The sequence below is a fragment of the Falco biarmicus genome, chromosome 10 (assembly GCF_023638135.1).
Source record: "Falco biarmicus isolate bFalBia1 chromosome 10, bFalBia1.pri, whole genome shotgun sequence".
Classification (NCBI taxonomy): Eukaryota; Metazoa; Chordata; class Aves; order Falconiformes; family Falconidae; genus Falco; species Falco biarmicus.
The window spans coordinates 16,445,589-16,458,351 of record NC_079297.1 but is presented as its reverse complement, the minus strand read 5'-3'; the positions used below and the strand labels follow the sequence as shown (position 1 = coordinate 16,458,351).

The 12,763-nt window shown below is 54.1% G+C and overlaps 1 protein-coding gene across 1 annotated transcript in view; it reads left to right on the top strand.

Moving 5' to 3' along the window:
* CTNNBL1 (catenin beta like 1) overlaps nt 1-3,229 on the top strand; it is a 55,653-nt gene extending 52,424 nt beyond the window's left edge. Inside the window, exon 16 of the mRNA XM_056353801.1 lies at nt 2,972-3,229. Within this exon, the coding sequence (XP_056209776.1) occupies nt 2,972-3,060 (89 nt within the window). The 3' untranslated portion in view covers nt 3,061-3,229. The remainder of the gene's footprint in view (nt 1-2,971) is intronic.
* Nucleotides 3,230-12,763: the final 9,534 nt, after the last annotated feature.

The following is a 12,763-nucleotide window of genomic DNA, read 5'->3' as shown; positions in this document are numbered from 1 at the left end:
TGACAGCAAAGTGGTGTCTGCATCTTGGGGCAGCGCATGGTCTTCATCTCTCTTGTTGGCAATGGAGCGAGGCATGGACCTCTCTAAGTAGCGATACTCAGCCCAGGAATGGGAAGGTGCACTGTTCCTTATGGATCGGCAGAGACCAGCCTTGGCACCTGCTGCCTTTGGGAGCTGCTGTCAGAGGAGCCCTGCAGAATCGGAGATGCAGAGGTCCCTCCCCAGAAGCGGTGCAGTGTGATGCCTTGTTAAACATCTGGTTTCAGTGAAGGTAGTGGGCCCATCAGGGAGCCCGGGGGGGTGGAATGCCTACTGAATGTTATAAACTAAACCTGTTAGCATGGGTAATCAAAAAGAAAAGGTAGGTATGTTATGAGGACTGTGCTAAATTTGGCCTGTGGTCCCTCAGTATGTGCAGGTTTTATAGCTTCCAATATCCATTACAAGCTTCAATATTTCCCTATTGATTTTTACTGTTCTGTAACCATTGTATTTTGTCTAATGAAGCAGAAACCAATCTTAGGTCCTTTCCCTTTGTGTAGCTACAGCAATGTGTAAGCTCTGTTTAACTGTTGGCAGGGGGAGCTTACATTTGATTTTTTTTTTTGCTGTCTCACTGAAGTGGTGGAATTTTAAATAAAAAAAAGTAAATACATAAAACCTCAGTGGAAGATTATTTTTTTTTAAGCCTCATTCTTGGGGGGTTTATCTGGTCTCTTCAAGTCAGCATTAGCAACTGTTGGTAACCCAGCAAACAGTCTTGCCTTGGGAGTCACTGGGATTTTAGTCTTACAAACCTTAAATATTTAGAGGGGAAAATGCTGAGCTTTTGGGCAATCTTAGAGGAATTTGTGGCTTACTTTTGTCTGAGTGATCCCACGGGGATGATAGGGCAGTGTCATTAGCGGCACTGGCAGTTTCCCTGCTTGAGTTGTATTGTGTGTTCAAGTACTCTGGCAGTCCTTAAAGCTAAAACGGGCGCTGGGCCAGGAGCCGGTGGGTGCCTGGGGCACAGGGCTCTGCCTGCAGCCAGGGCTGCCCCAGCGCCGCGCCAGGCTCAGGGACCACATCCATCCCTCACGCGGGTATCCTGAGCTGTTGAGAGGTAGCAGCAGACAGGGAAACGTTGCCCTTGGGCTGCAATAAACACAGGCAATTGCAGTTGCTGCATCTGTTTCAGAGGCACTTACTCTGACAAAGCACGGCTGGGGACAGAGCCTGCCTCCCCGCCAGCTCCCCGTGGGAACACAGCTGCTGACAGAGCGCTGGTGCTGCCTGAAGGGGACAGGAGAACCTGAGCTAAACGCTGGCCTTAGCTGGCACTTTCTCCCTGGAAGGTAACCCCGGGAGACTGCCACAGTGGGGTTTATCTCCTGCCAGAAGCGGGTGGCAGGTTTGGATCCCCAGATGCTGCGGTGCAGCCCTTTGCTGGGGTGTGGAAACCGCAGCAGAGCTGAAGCTGGGCTGCTGGGGCCTTGTCCTTATGCAATTAGCTAATATGCAGGTGGCCACAATGCACCTATTTGCTTTATGCTGTCTTTAAGTGCAATGGAGAGTTTCCCCTCCATGGGAGGAAGAGTGCCCTGTGCTGGTCCCCCTTCTCCAGGGCAGCGAGGAGGTTAGGTTCACTTGCAGCAAACCTCAGCATTACCCACCTGCTCTGGTTACAGGTACTGTAGCAGTTTATAAATATTAAAAGGATTTCTCCCAGAGGCCCTGGCAAAGAACTCCGCTTCTTGTACATGGAGAGAGAGAGCACACACAGGAGGGAAGACTCCCACATCAGCTAACTTCTCCTTGTCCTCACTCTTTTCAGTGCTCATATAATAAAGGCTTTGATGGAGCTCAGAAGCATGTAGCAGTGCTGAACATATAAATATTAAAGCAAACTTTCTACAGCAACTTACCATTCAGATGCTGAATACAAGCTGTTCTGTTTGTTTAGGAAGAGAGGAAAGAATGTGAGAAGGCGGAGGCTGGAAAACACTGTCTAACCAGGCAGTCTGCTCCTGATTTACTAAGATTTGTTCAGCTCCTTGCTTTTGCAGCTCAAAACCTGCTTTTTTTATTTTTTCTTTTTGAACCATCTTTGAATATGCAGGTGCTGGTGGCAGGAAGGAGGGAGCTGGTACAGGCATGAGAGCTGCCAGCTTTAAATGAATGTCAGGAAGGAGAGCTGCAGAGGACGCTTTGTTTCCGTGGAATTGGTCCTGTGTATGGATGTGCAAGACTTTGATCAGGGTCTGGTATCCTCTGCCTGAAGACAAAGAGTTTGTTTTGTAGTTAAATCTGAAGTGGTGTTATCTTCGGTATGGGTTAAAAGCACTTGTAGATTGGGGAATTGGTCTCTACTTGACAAAAATCCTCATTCAGGATGCTTGGATAACAGACAGGTTCATGTCATCGGGGTTAGGAATGTTTAATGGTTGTGTAACAGCCCCTGCCTGACCTTCCTGTGTGGTACTTGGGGTTAGAAGGGGCCTGGAAAGCCAGCGGTGTCCAGGACTGTTTGCATTTTGTGGGCTGAAAGAGGCCATTGATAGGACTGTCCAGTTTGAACAGCTGCCAGTGGGCTGCTCCACTGGGATAGCTGAGGAGTTAGGAGGAGCACCTAGACTGTCACCTTTCTGAATGGTGAGGTGCTGCAGAACGCGGAACGGGTGCTGCTGCCTCGTGGTGCTAGTGTCTGCTCGGGCTCGTAGTGCTGCTTAGTGATGAGAGCAGGATGTTCCTCCTACCGTCTCTGTTTGCTACAGAAGCTTTTAATGAGGGGTCAGTAGATGTTTGTTATGCAGAGCTTTAACCCTGGGGATGGGGAGAAAAAACATAAATGCTCCTTGCATAAATTCCCGTTCAGTTGTTCGCAGTGGACGCAGATTTAGATTCTACTGTGCTATCTGCAAGAGAAGTTACCCATTGTTCATTAGTGTCTCACTCAAAGCCTCTTGTCTGTCTGCTTTCTCCCCCGCAGAGTATGCGGAGAACATCGGGGATGGGAAGAACCAGGAGTTTCGGGAGAGCGAGCAGAAGCGGATCCTGGATCTGCTGGAGAATTTCTGAGGACTCAGGGTGGGACAAATTCCGTGTCTGCCCATGAGGATGCGGCTTCTGGTTCTCTCTCGTTCTGCTACCCTCCTCCAGCCTTCATTGCACGATTAAAGCAATGTTTCTATGAAACTGCTTCCTAATGGGATTTTCAAGATATTAAAGATAGTTTGCTTTTTTTTAATTCCTTGTTTCTTATTGAAGTAGTCTGCTGTGAGTGGGATTGCACCCGCATGCCTTGCATTAGGGCAGCTCAAGATTCTTCCTTTTATTTATTTCCCGCCCCACCCCCATAAGTCAAACTGCTGTGATCAGTGTGAAACAGTACAACAGTATATGTATCAGAGGGAGGGTAGAGGAAGCTCAGATAGCTCAGGAGATTGTTTGCAGGTGATTCCAGCCTGATACGTTAATGAAAATGTGCAACACCCTGTACAGATGTGAAATGGGGAGGCTGAGACATTGGTATGTGCCCAGTTCAGCTGTTCCTCAGTGGCAGAGGGAAACCAGGAATCAACCACATTAGCCATTGCTGTTAAATCTCCCCGGGGCTAAGTCGGTACTGTTTTGGCACAGGCTCGTCAGCCTGAAGGGGATGTTGGAGTGAGTCTGTCCAGGTTATACTCAAAACTAAGAGGGAGTGTAAGTAATGAAATGCCCGGATTCCATTGACTTCCTTTCACAGTCGGCTTTAGGTCTTGGCTGTACTTGTCCTGTAGAAAATCAGTGTTCTGATTCTTGAACTCAGAGTCTGGCTTTTTATAGCAGCAATAAGTTCACCAACAGAAGAGGGTAAACCCGGCTCGTGCAGTCGTTTGCAGGTGTGCCATGGGAGCTGCAGAAAGACCAAGTGATGTGCCCCTGACCGACTGGCTGATTGCGGTGGAACAGACTGCAGCTCATCCTCCTGCGCTTGCAATGTAATTTCAGATGTCAGCGTGCCAAACCCCACCACTTCCCCGAGCAGTGACTCCCAACTGGGACAAGAAGTAGCTGAGAATATTTTCCCACATCCTCTTTTCTTCTGCTGAAGTTAATGACTGTCATCACAAAACATCGCAGCTCCAGCAAGCTGGGCCTTGCCTAATTTAGAGAGATTTGCATGCTGGCAGCATTCATTTTTTATCTCCAAGAAAAATGCATTGTCAGGGAAGCTTAAAGGCTTCCTTCAATCGTGACTGCCTGGGCACTGCTGGCCTGAGTGCTATCAAACACTTATTCAGGGGGATGGACATGGAAGCCATGGTTTCAGCAGCCACAAAAAGCTGCAAAAATACATTTCTGGTGCAGAACTTGTTTGAATTCCTCATTTCTTTCTTCTCTTTTCAACCTGGTTCCTTAAAGGTCTGTTTTTTTCCTTTATCTTTCCGATGTGTTTAGTTGGTATTTTACTTTACTTGCATCTGGGAATTGTTCCCTTTCCACACCACAGACAGTGGATTTGTGGTCAAGGCTGGTCTCTGCTTTTCCTCCTGGAAGATGATCTGTTGTTCCCTGTCTCACAGTATACTTGTGTTTGGGAAGCTGGGGAGAAAGGGATGGGGTGTGAGAAGGGAGGTGTGAGGCAGGACAGAAAGGGGACTTCACTTTTTTTCAGTTTTGACTGAAAAGCAGGGGCCATGTATCTGGGGAGGAAAAGGGCAGATCTTGAAAACAGTACCATAAACCGCTTGAGTGCGAGGTAAGTGGTTTTAAACCTGAATGTACTGTCTTTAATCTGATGTCAGCGTGTGTGCGTATGCGCAACCATTGAGTGGTGTGGAGCACAGTCGCTGCGCTGAGCCAGCCCCTCTTGCGGAGAACCTCCAGCAACACCTGGCGGGAGCAAAACCTCTCCTGTGCCGCTGCTTCAGCTGGAGTTTGGCTTTCAGAAAGTAAATTTCTCCTCCCTTACCATTGCCATTCTGGGCGCATTAGCTGGGTTGCTAAATATGGAGACTCTGAGCTGAAAATCATTCCCTGCTCTAATGGCTGGCCGGCTCGCTTTTGGGAGCGGTGCTGCTGGAGGGAGCTCAGGCTGCTCATAATGAATGTTCCTCTTGTATAAGACAGCTTTTCTTTGATTGTTTTTTTTTTTCCCTTTTGTAATTTGTCAGCTCTTCGAAGCGCTTCACCAAATCCTTTAAGTCTCTGGATAGTTCGCTGCAAGAACTGGTGTTGAAGCAGCAGTGATTTAACGTGGTGTGTACCCGGCGATTACGCGGGGTGCTGCTGCTTCTGCCGGGAGGAGAGTCACTCTTGGAGTGGGTATTTGGCACTGGAAACGCTCCTGAGCTTTAATGGTTCTCACCAGCTTGTTTCAGGGTCATTTTCTTCTGGGTTTTTGCATTTGCTCGACATCAGTCGCTGCCACAGTGGGTGGTGGCAGTGAACGTGTCCTGGGAGCATTCATGTGGAGGGACGGGGAGCGGAGGAACCAGATGGATGGTGCCATGGTGCTGCCATGTTTGGTGGTTCACTGGACTCCTAGGGCAGCGGGGAAGGGTCCTGGTGTTGCCCCAGGTGCCAGTGGCTCACAAGAAGGGTGTCATGACTTTCCCACCTGGAACTGGGGACAACTGGTGCTGGGGACTGGGGTTTAGCATCGTCCTGTGAGCTGGTGTTCTCTGTGCCTGCCAGAACAGGCTGCAAAGGGGCAGCTGGGCACGGTGAAGCTGCTGCTGGAGCTGCTGCCGGCTTTCCAGCCCGGGCAGCTGCAGGAGCACCTGGTGCCTGTGCCACAGCAGCTTTCTCCTGGGGGCTGCAGGGCAGGGGACGTGGTGCCACCCCCTGTGCTATCCCTCGCGGTTCCTGAGGCCGGCAGGGCCCTGCCATGGTGCCGCACCACGCTGCACCGCAGCTGCAGCCCTCCCCAGGGAGAGCACAGGCCTGGCCTTGGGAGAAGGAACGTCTTGTGCCAAGTGTTTTCACTTATTTATTTTTTTCTTCCTGAGCCAAAGGAGATACTTGTGGGGGATTATGAAAGGCTGCAATACCCGTGCCTACCTGAGCACAGCCCAGCCGTCTCTGTCTCTCTCTGACAGATAAGGGTGGTCCAGATGTTGCTGAGGAATTAGTGCAGAGCTTGTTATGGCAAGTCAGGCTTTTAGAAGATGGATGATGAATTATTCTCTCCTCCTAATTTCCAAACTCGTTCAGAGGGAGGGACCCTGCTGTGCAGAAGTTGGGATCCTCTGCCTGGGGGACTGGAGGCAGCTCCCTGCCCTGTCAGGGATGCGCGAAACCCGTTATCCTGCACAAACCCCTGGTAAAGCATGAAAAAAACACTTAGTGTCCCCAGGGCCTGTTGTGCATTGGGGAGCTGTGGTGGGGTCAGGCTCTCTGGCACCCCCCGGCACAAAGGGGGGGGGCAGAGCCCCCTGCTCCCACCTGTGCTCCCCCAGCACCCAGGACCAGCCCTGTCCATGGGCTGGCCTCTGGGCTTGCGTTTGCCACTGCTAATGCTTGTGCCTGGAGAAATCCCTGCTCCATAAACATTTTCAGCAGATAAATAATGAAATTTGGGGAGGAGAAGGAGGTGCACTGAAAGAGGGCGGTGACCAATAAATGGTGATCTTGGTGTGGGCCCGTGGGAGCTGAGCTGCGCTCTCCGAAGCAGATTTGATCGGTGCAGTGCCTGAGGCAGGGAGGTGGCTTTGTGCCTCTCCTGCGGTCAGGGGAGCCTTCGGCACCAGCTCCACCGTGCACCTGCGCCACAGCCGCAAGCTCTGCTGCTGGGAGGCACTGGTTCCTCTGCCTTGGTCCTTGGGATGGGTTGGAGGCCCACCTGGGCCCGCTGTTATTAATTAAGATAATTATTCAGCTTAATGTGCTGCTGCAGGCCAGCTCATTTTTGCTGTAATGTTGAGCAGAACAGAAAAGCCTTGGAGGTACAAGGACGGGTGCCATGAGTCTTAGCAGCTGTGGAGAATGTGGTTATTCTAATTGGGGGAGGATTAAAGGGTTGAGCTAATAACAGACTTTCTTAACGAATCATTTGTAGGTGGCGGACAGTGGGGTTTGTTCCCTGGTTTAACCCCTTCTGATTATTTTGACCCTGGGTTAAGGTTCAGGGGCAGCAGCATCGCTGTTGGCTTTTGCGCTCAATGTGGGGTCTGGGGAGTGGGGCGAGGGAGCAGCGCAGACCCCAGGCAGCACCGGCCCCGGGGGCCTGGGGCAGGGTGCCCATCTTGCCTACAGGGAGACGGTAAAACCTTCCCCAGGGCGGGGATGGTGGGCACAGCACTGCGCCGGGGAGCAGAAGCTGGGGCCGGAGCACTGGGAACCTGGAACCCCGCTGTGTGTTTCGGGCAGAACATGGGGCTGATGCACCTGCCGCTCCCTGCTCTGTGGGGACTGGCGGAGCTGCTGCCCATACTCTGGGTGCCGGGCTGGGCTGCAGCACAGAGGCAGCCAAGCGTGTGGGGAGAGACACCAGTCTTCATTGCATCTCTCTGGGTCGTGTTTTCTTGTCTCTGATTGTAAACAGATTTGACTAAAGAGGTAAATTAGAAGTTAATTAGAGGGAACGTGATTGATGAGGCACTCTGGTGATGGGGAGGTAGGAAACTTTCACTCCTAGAGAAAGGAGAGGGGAGAGTGTTCTGCAGCAAGAGCATCACCCTTTTCCCCTGCATTACCCCATGCTTCCCCTCCCCTCTGCAGAGGGACCCTGGGACATGGTGTCGGGGGCTCTGCTCCCCAGCGGAGCCCAGGGCTGCCCCAGGCTGAGGCCAGCTGCAGGCAGCAGCTGCTGCAGGGAGGGGATGTGACCCCATCACCTGGGCACCTGGGCTCTGCGTCAGGTCGGGTACTGGGCACACGAGGCTGCTGAGCACCAGCACAGGATTTGGAAAGCAGGAGAGCAGCAAGGGGCAGGGGAGATGCTGTCCCTGGTTTGCGGGGCCGTTGGCTTCCCCTGTGCTCCATGCAGGCGCTAGCCCCGGTGGGGTCTTCGCCAGGCTGGGGCCGATCAGGGCTTGGCTGGTGCAAGTCCTGGGGAAGCCGGTGTGGGAGGGAGGGACGGTTCCACCAGCCCTGCGGTGGGCAATGGGGTGGGAGCCCCAGTGCAGGTGGCTGATGGCACCAGGGAAGGCGTTGGATGCAGCCGCAGAAGTGCTGGTTTCCTCCCACCAGGAGTGGCAGGAGCTGGTGGCACTTCCCCGTGGGCACCGGGGACCAGCACTGTCCTCACCGTGTCTCTGAATCCATCTTGAGCTCCGCTTCTTCTCTAAAAGGGGAGAAATGAGTGCAAATCATGACTGAGGAGTATCTCTTGACATCCCGCTAGAGAGACCCAGGCTGCACTAAATACAAAGAGACACTGTCAAAATTGGGAAATAAACCTTCAGCAGCACAAATAAGTCACTTAAACGATTGGGTTTTTTAATTTATTTTTCTTTTCTATTAAGACCTGGGTTTCAGGAAAGGCTTTTCTCATATGGCAGTAAATAATCTGGACGGGGAAGGGGTCATTGGTTTGGGGGTTTGGATTGGCTTTTTTAATTTTTTTACATTTGATTTTTTTTGGTCCTTGAAACAGTAGTTTGGAAAGAGGGAGCTGTTGCCAAAATGGTTGACACCTGTGACAGCGCTTCTCTCCATTGGGAACCTGATGGTGGGTTCTGCAGAGAAGGAAGGAGTTAATGGCCTGGAAATGGGCATGAATTGTTCTCTGAAGAAATAATTCTTCTCAAATAATTTTCTTCTTAATTTTATGTTTTGGATAACCTTCGCTGTGCGAGGGCTGCTCTGGGCAGAGCGCTGTGGCTCCCAAAGCCTCCATGTGCTGGTTGGAGGTTCTCGCTGCCTTCCCCCACACCATGCTGGGACCCCCAAGGGCTCCCAGTGCCAGGGGCACAGAGCTGTGGCTGAGCCAGGCAGGGGGATGGAGCTGCCATGCTTCCATAGCCGATGGATACTCAGGCAGTCCGCAGGGCTCTGGTGCTCTCCCAGTTAGGTTATGCCACTGGGAAGGGCTGCACTGGTTGCGGCACGAGGAGCCCATGGTGGTGCTGGAGCCTGAACCCAGCAGCTGGTGAGTCTGGGTTCCCTCGACCCCAAACCCTCTCCCAGGCCTGCCTCCCTCCTTGATTTTATTTCATTTTTATTATGTTTTGTTGTTAATGGCATGGTTGGGTTGTGTTTGCTCACCTGAGTGCCCACCCTGCCGCCTCCCTCAGCTGCTTCTCTACGTCAGGGGTTTTCAAATAGGTGCTGTCTCCGTGGCTTATTGCGCCTGGGATGATTTGTGGAGGAGAAGGTTGTAATGTTGGATGTTGGTAGCGTTGTTGTTTTCCTGCAGTGCACGCAGACCTTTGCAAATAATCTAATAATGCAGGAATGTCAAACTTCAGCTGTAGAAGGAAATCCTTTTATACAGGGATTGTCAAGTCTCTAAACAAGTATCAGCAATGAGCTCGATATCAATGTGGAGGGTGTTTATTCTGCCCGTCAGAGAGATGAACAACCCAATCCGATCTCTCAGGCAGCTGTGGATTTGAGCATTGGCTCATGGACATCAGGAGAGCTTGGTGCCCAGCCCCACAGCTCATGGGGATGTGGGACCGGCCACTGCAGGGAAGCGTCGCGGGCGAGAGTGGCTGCAGACAGGGCAGGCAGGCGCTGGGTGCCACAGAGCCAACATCCCACCATGCCCCAGAGCAGGGGGTGCTGAGCCTCGGGGTGCTCCCGCATGAACCTTTTAATAAGTGAATCTCAAAATAATGCATGAGGCAACCTTCGGTACTGCAGTAGCCGTGGGGTTTTTGGGGTGGGTGGTTTGGGTTTTTTTTCTTCCCTGGATGCCTTAAGCTGGAGATGCAGTTGCTGGGTAGCTCTGCTATTGAAAGAAAACACGGGGTTTGAATTGCATCAGAACAAACACCAGCAGCACTTGGTTGCGCAGAAGGGCTAACCATCTCGGTTTGGTTCTGGGTGTCCTTGGGGAGTGCCAGGCTGGGGCTGTGCCATCAGGGGCCAGTCCCTGTGCCTCAGCCTGCACGGCAGGGCCCAAGTCCTCCTGGGGCCCTGGTCAGGGTGAATCCCCAGGAGGTGCTGCTGATGTGGCTGGGACCTCCCCCACCCTTCCAACCTCTCATCCAGCTCTTCAGAGCTTCACCACAGCCTCCAGCTCCACAGGCTTGCCTGTGCCACCCATCAGATGGGCAGCTCAGGGAAGACTCACCTGCAAACCTCATGGGCACGGGATCTGTGACTGTGGTGGATGTGGTGCCACCAGGGTCTCTGGTGTCACCATGTGGAAATGGCCACTAGATTCCCCCATCTTGCAGGTGCCCACCCTGAGCAGGACCAAGGGCACATGCAAAATCATATGGTAGGCAGAAAACCTGATGCTAAGGGAGGTAAGGAACGTTTCATCCTTGAGAGCGAGTCCCTGGGCATGTTCAGCTGGAAGAGGAGCTTTGCAAGGGAGGCACCAGCTATTTCAGAGCAATAGCAAGCGTGCAGATAAGGGACATCGTTACGCAGTGAGCACCAGCGTCTGTCTGGTCTGGGAGCTGCTGGCTCTGCTCTCGCTTCTGTCTGCAAGCAACCTCCCTTCCTGTCCCTGTCAGACACACAGGGGTTCATCAGGGCTGTGTGGCTGCAACAGCAGACAGCATCTGCTCTGGGCCTTTTCACTGATGAATTAAAATTGAGGAGGAAAATGAAACCTTCCAAGTGCGCCCGAGACACGTGGACACTTGGCTCTTCCCTGGCTGCTGGGCCCCTGCACAGACCCAGTGTCCGTTTGTCATCCTGCTGCGGTGGCAGAAAATCAGCTGGAAATGGGACTTAATTCAGGCTCTGCATCTGGAGGTGTTCCCAGCACCGAGAGGAATTTATGCTCTCTTTGCTTCCTGATGGCATGATTTAAATAGCTCTGGTGATACGCTGGAAGATCCTGGCAGGGCTCAGCCCTGGAGGTGCAGTCACGCAGCCTCGGCACCCGCTGTCCTAGCTGCCAGGGGGGGCCGTGCCGCCCCTGGTGCGGGGGGTGCCAGACCTGCACCTGGCATGGGGACCCCTGCCCAGGACAGTCCCTGCGGGGTGATGTCCCCGGCTCCCACTCCAGCTGCACCCACAAGTGGGAGCTTAGTAAAGTGGTGCCCCCTCAGAGCTGACGCCCCCATCTGCAGGTGCTGTTGCAGCACGGGTTCGCCCAGGTCCCCTCACTCCTGCTTGGCCTTCGCTGCTTTTTCCTGTTGCACGTGACCCCATGTGTGACCCCTGTATTTTGGTGTGTGGGTGTTTTGCCTCCACACGTGACTCTGGGTGAGCTGATGCTCTTGCTTCGCTCAGGATCCAGCCCAGAGGCAGCCATATTTGCTTGCTGGCTCCTGGACATGGGGGCCATGCTCCAGGCTCCTGGACAGGGCAGCCTGGAGGACCCAAGGAAAGGGTCTCTCAGAGCACAGAGACCAGCCCTGGGCTGTTCACCCCGGGTGCAGTGAGAAGCTGCCCGCACCCAGGTGGCTGGTGCCTCCTGAGCTCCTCCGGCATCTTCTTCCTTCTCCTGGCCAGTGCAGCGTGGCTGCTGCCGGCTCCTGGGAGCTTTCCCGCAGGAAACCCAGAGGCCTTCGCTGCCTCTGCTCTCTCGCTGGCCTAGAACTGGACCCTCTGAGCCCAACCAGCCGTGGCTGTGGGCGCCCAGCTCATCCTGTGCCGCTGCTCCCTCCTTCCTCCAGCTTTTAACTCTAGATGGAGTAATGAACTTGGGCAGAGATCAATGCTTTCTGCTCCGCTCCCATCTGGGCTTTATTCTGCCATGTGGAGAACACTGCAGCAGGTAGAACTTTTTTTAAACTATTGATTTGTAAGGCAGGTACGAGGCAGCGCAGCTCCTGCAGTGGCGTGCGGGGCTCTTCCCGGCTGAGCCCAGGGACCCCACCTCGCCAGGGTAACGGGAAAAACGCTCCCGCTCCTCCTGCTGAGGGAAGGGTGAAGAAATACAGTTTGTATTTTCAAGTCCAATTTAAAGAATCTTTTTGTAGCAAGTGTCTGTCATCTTATGGCAGAAAACACCTGAAAGAATCTGATTTTTACTGTATGTAGAGAGCAAATATCCTTCAGATCATTACACGTGCACAGAGAACAGCGAGTGAAGCCTGTGCCCGTGCCTTCCCCCCAGCGCCGACGCTGGTGTTTAGGGTGGATTTGTGCCACCTTCGGGCTCCTTTGGGCATTTTCGGACTGTTCAGAACGTGCCCACCGCACAGCTCACGGTGCGCGGTTCCGACCTGCGAGGCGCAGGTTTGGGGAGCCCGGGACCTCGCCCCACGCAGCGGAGGCTCCTTGCGCAGAGGCCGGAGCGCGGTGCCCGTGGCGCGGCGTGGCCCAGCGGCGCTGCCCCGGCTCCGGGGGCTGCGCGGAGGCGCATCCTGCACGCGCTGGGGTGCGGGCGGGGGCGCGCGCGGGGAGTTGTGTCCTTGCTCTTCCCTTCGCGGTAAAGGCACCGACACGCCGGGCCCCGGCCCTGCCCCCGGTCCTCCGGTCCCCTGAATGGCCCCGAAACCCGTCACTGCCCGGGGCGGGAGGGGCGAGCGTCCCGCGCTCCGGGGGCTGAAACGGGGGGCGGGGGGGCCCGCACCCCCGGCACCGCTCCCTGCACGCCCGCACAGTGCAGGCTGTGCCGGACCGGGCCGGGCCGGGCCGGGCGGAGCCGGGCGCGGCGGCGGGCGCTGTCCCGGGTGCTGAAGCCGCCCCCGCCGGGGCCGAGGCGGGCCGGGACCCCGGC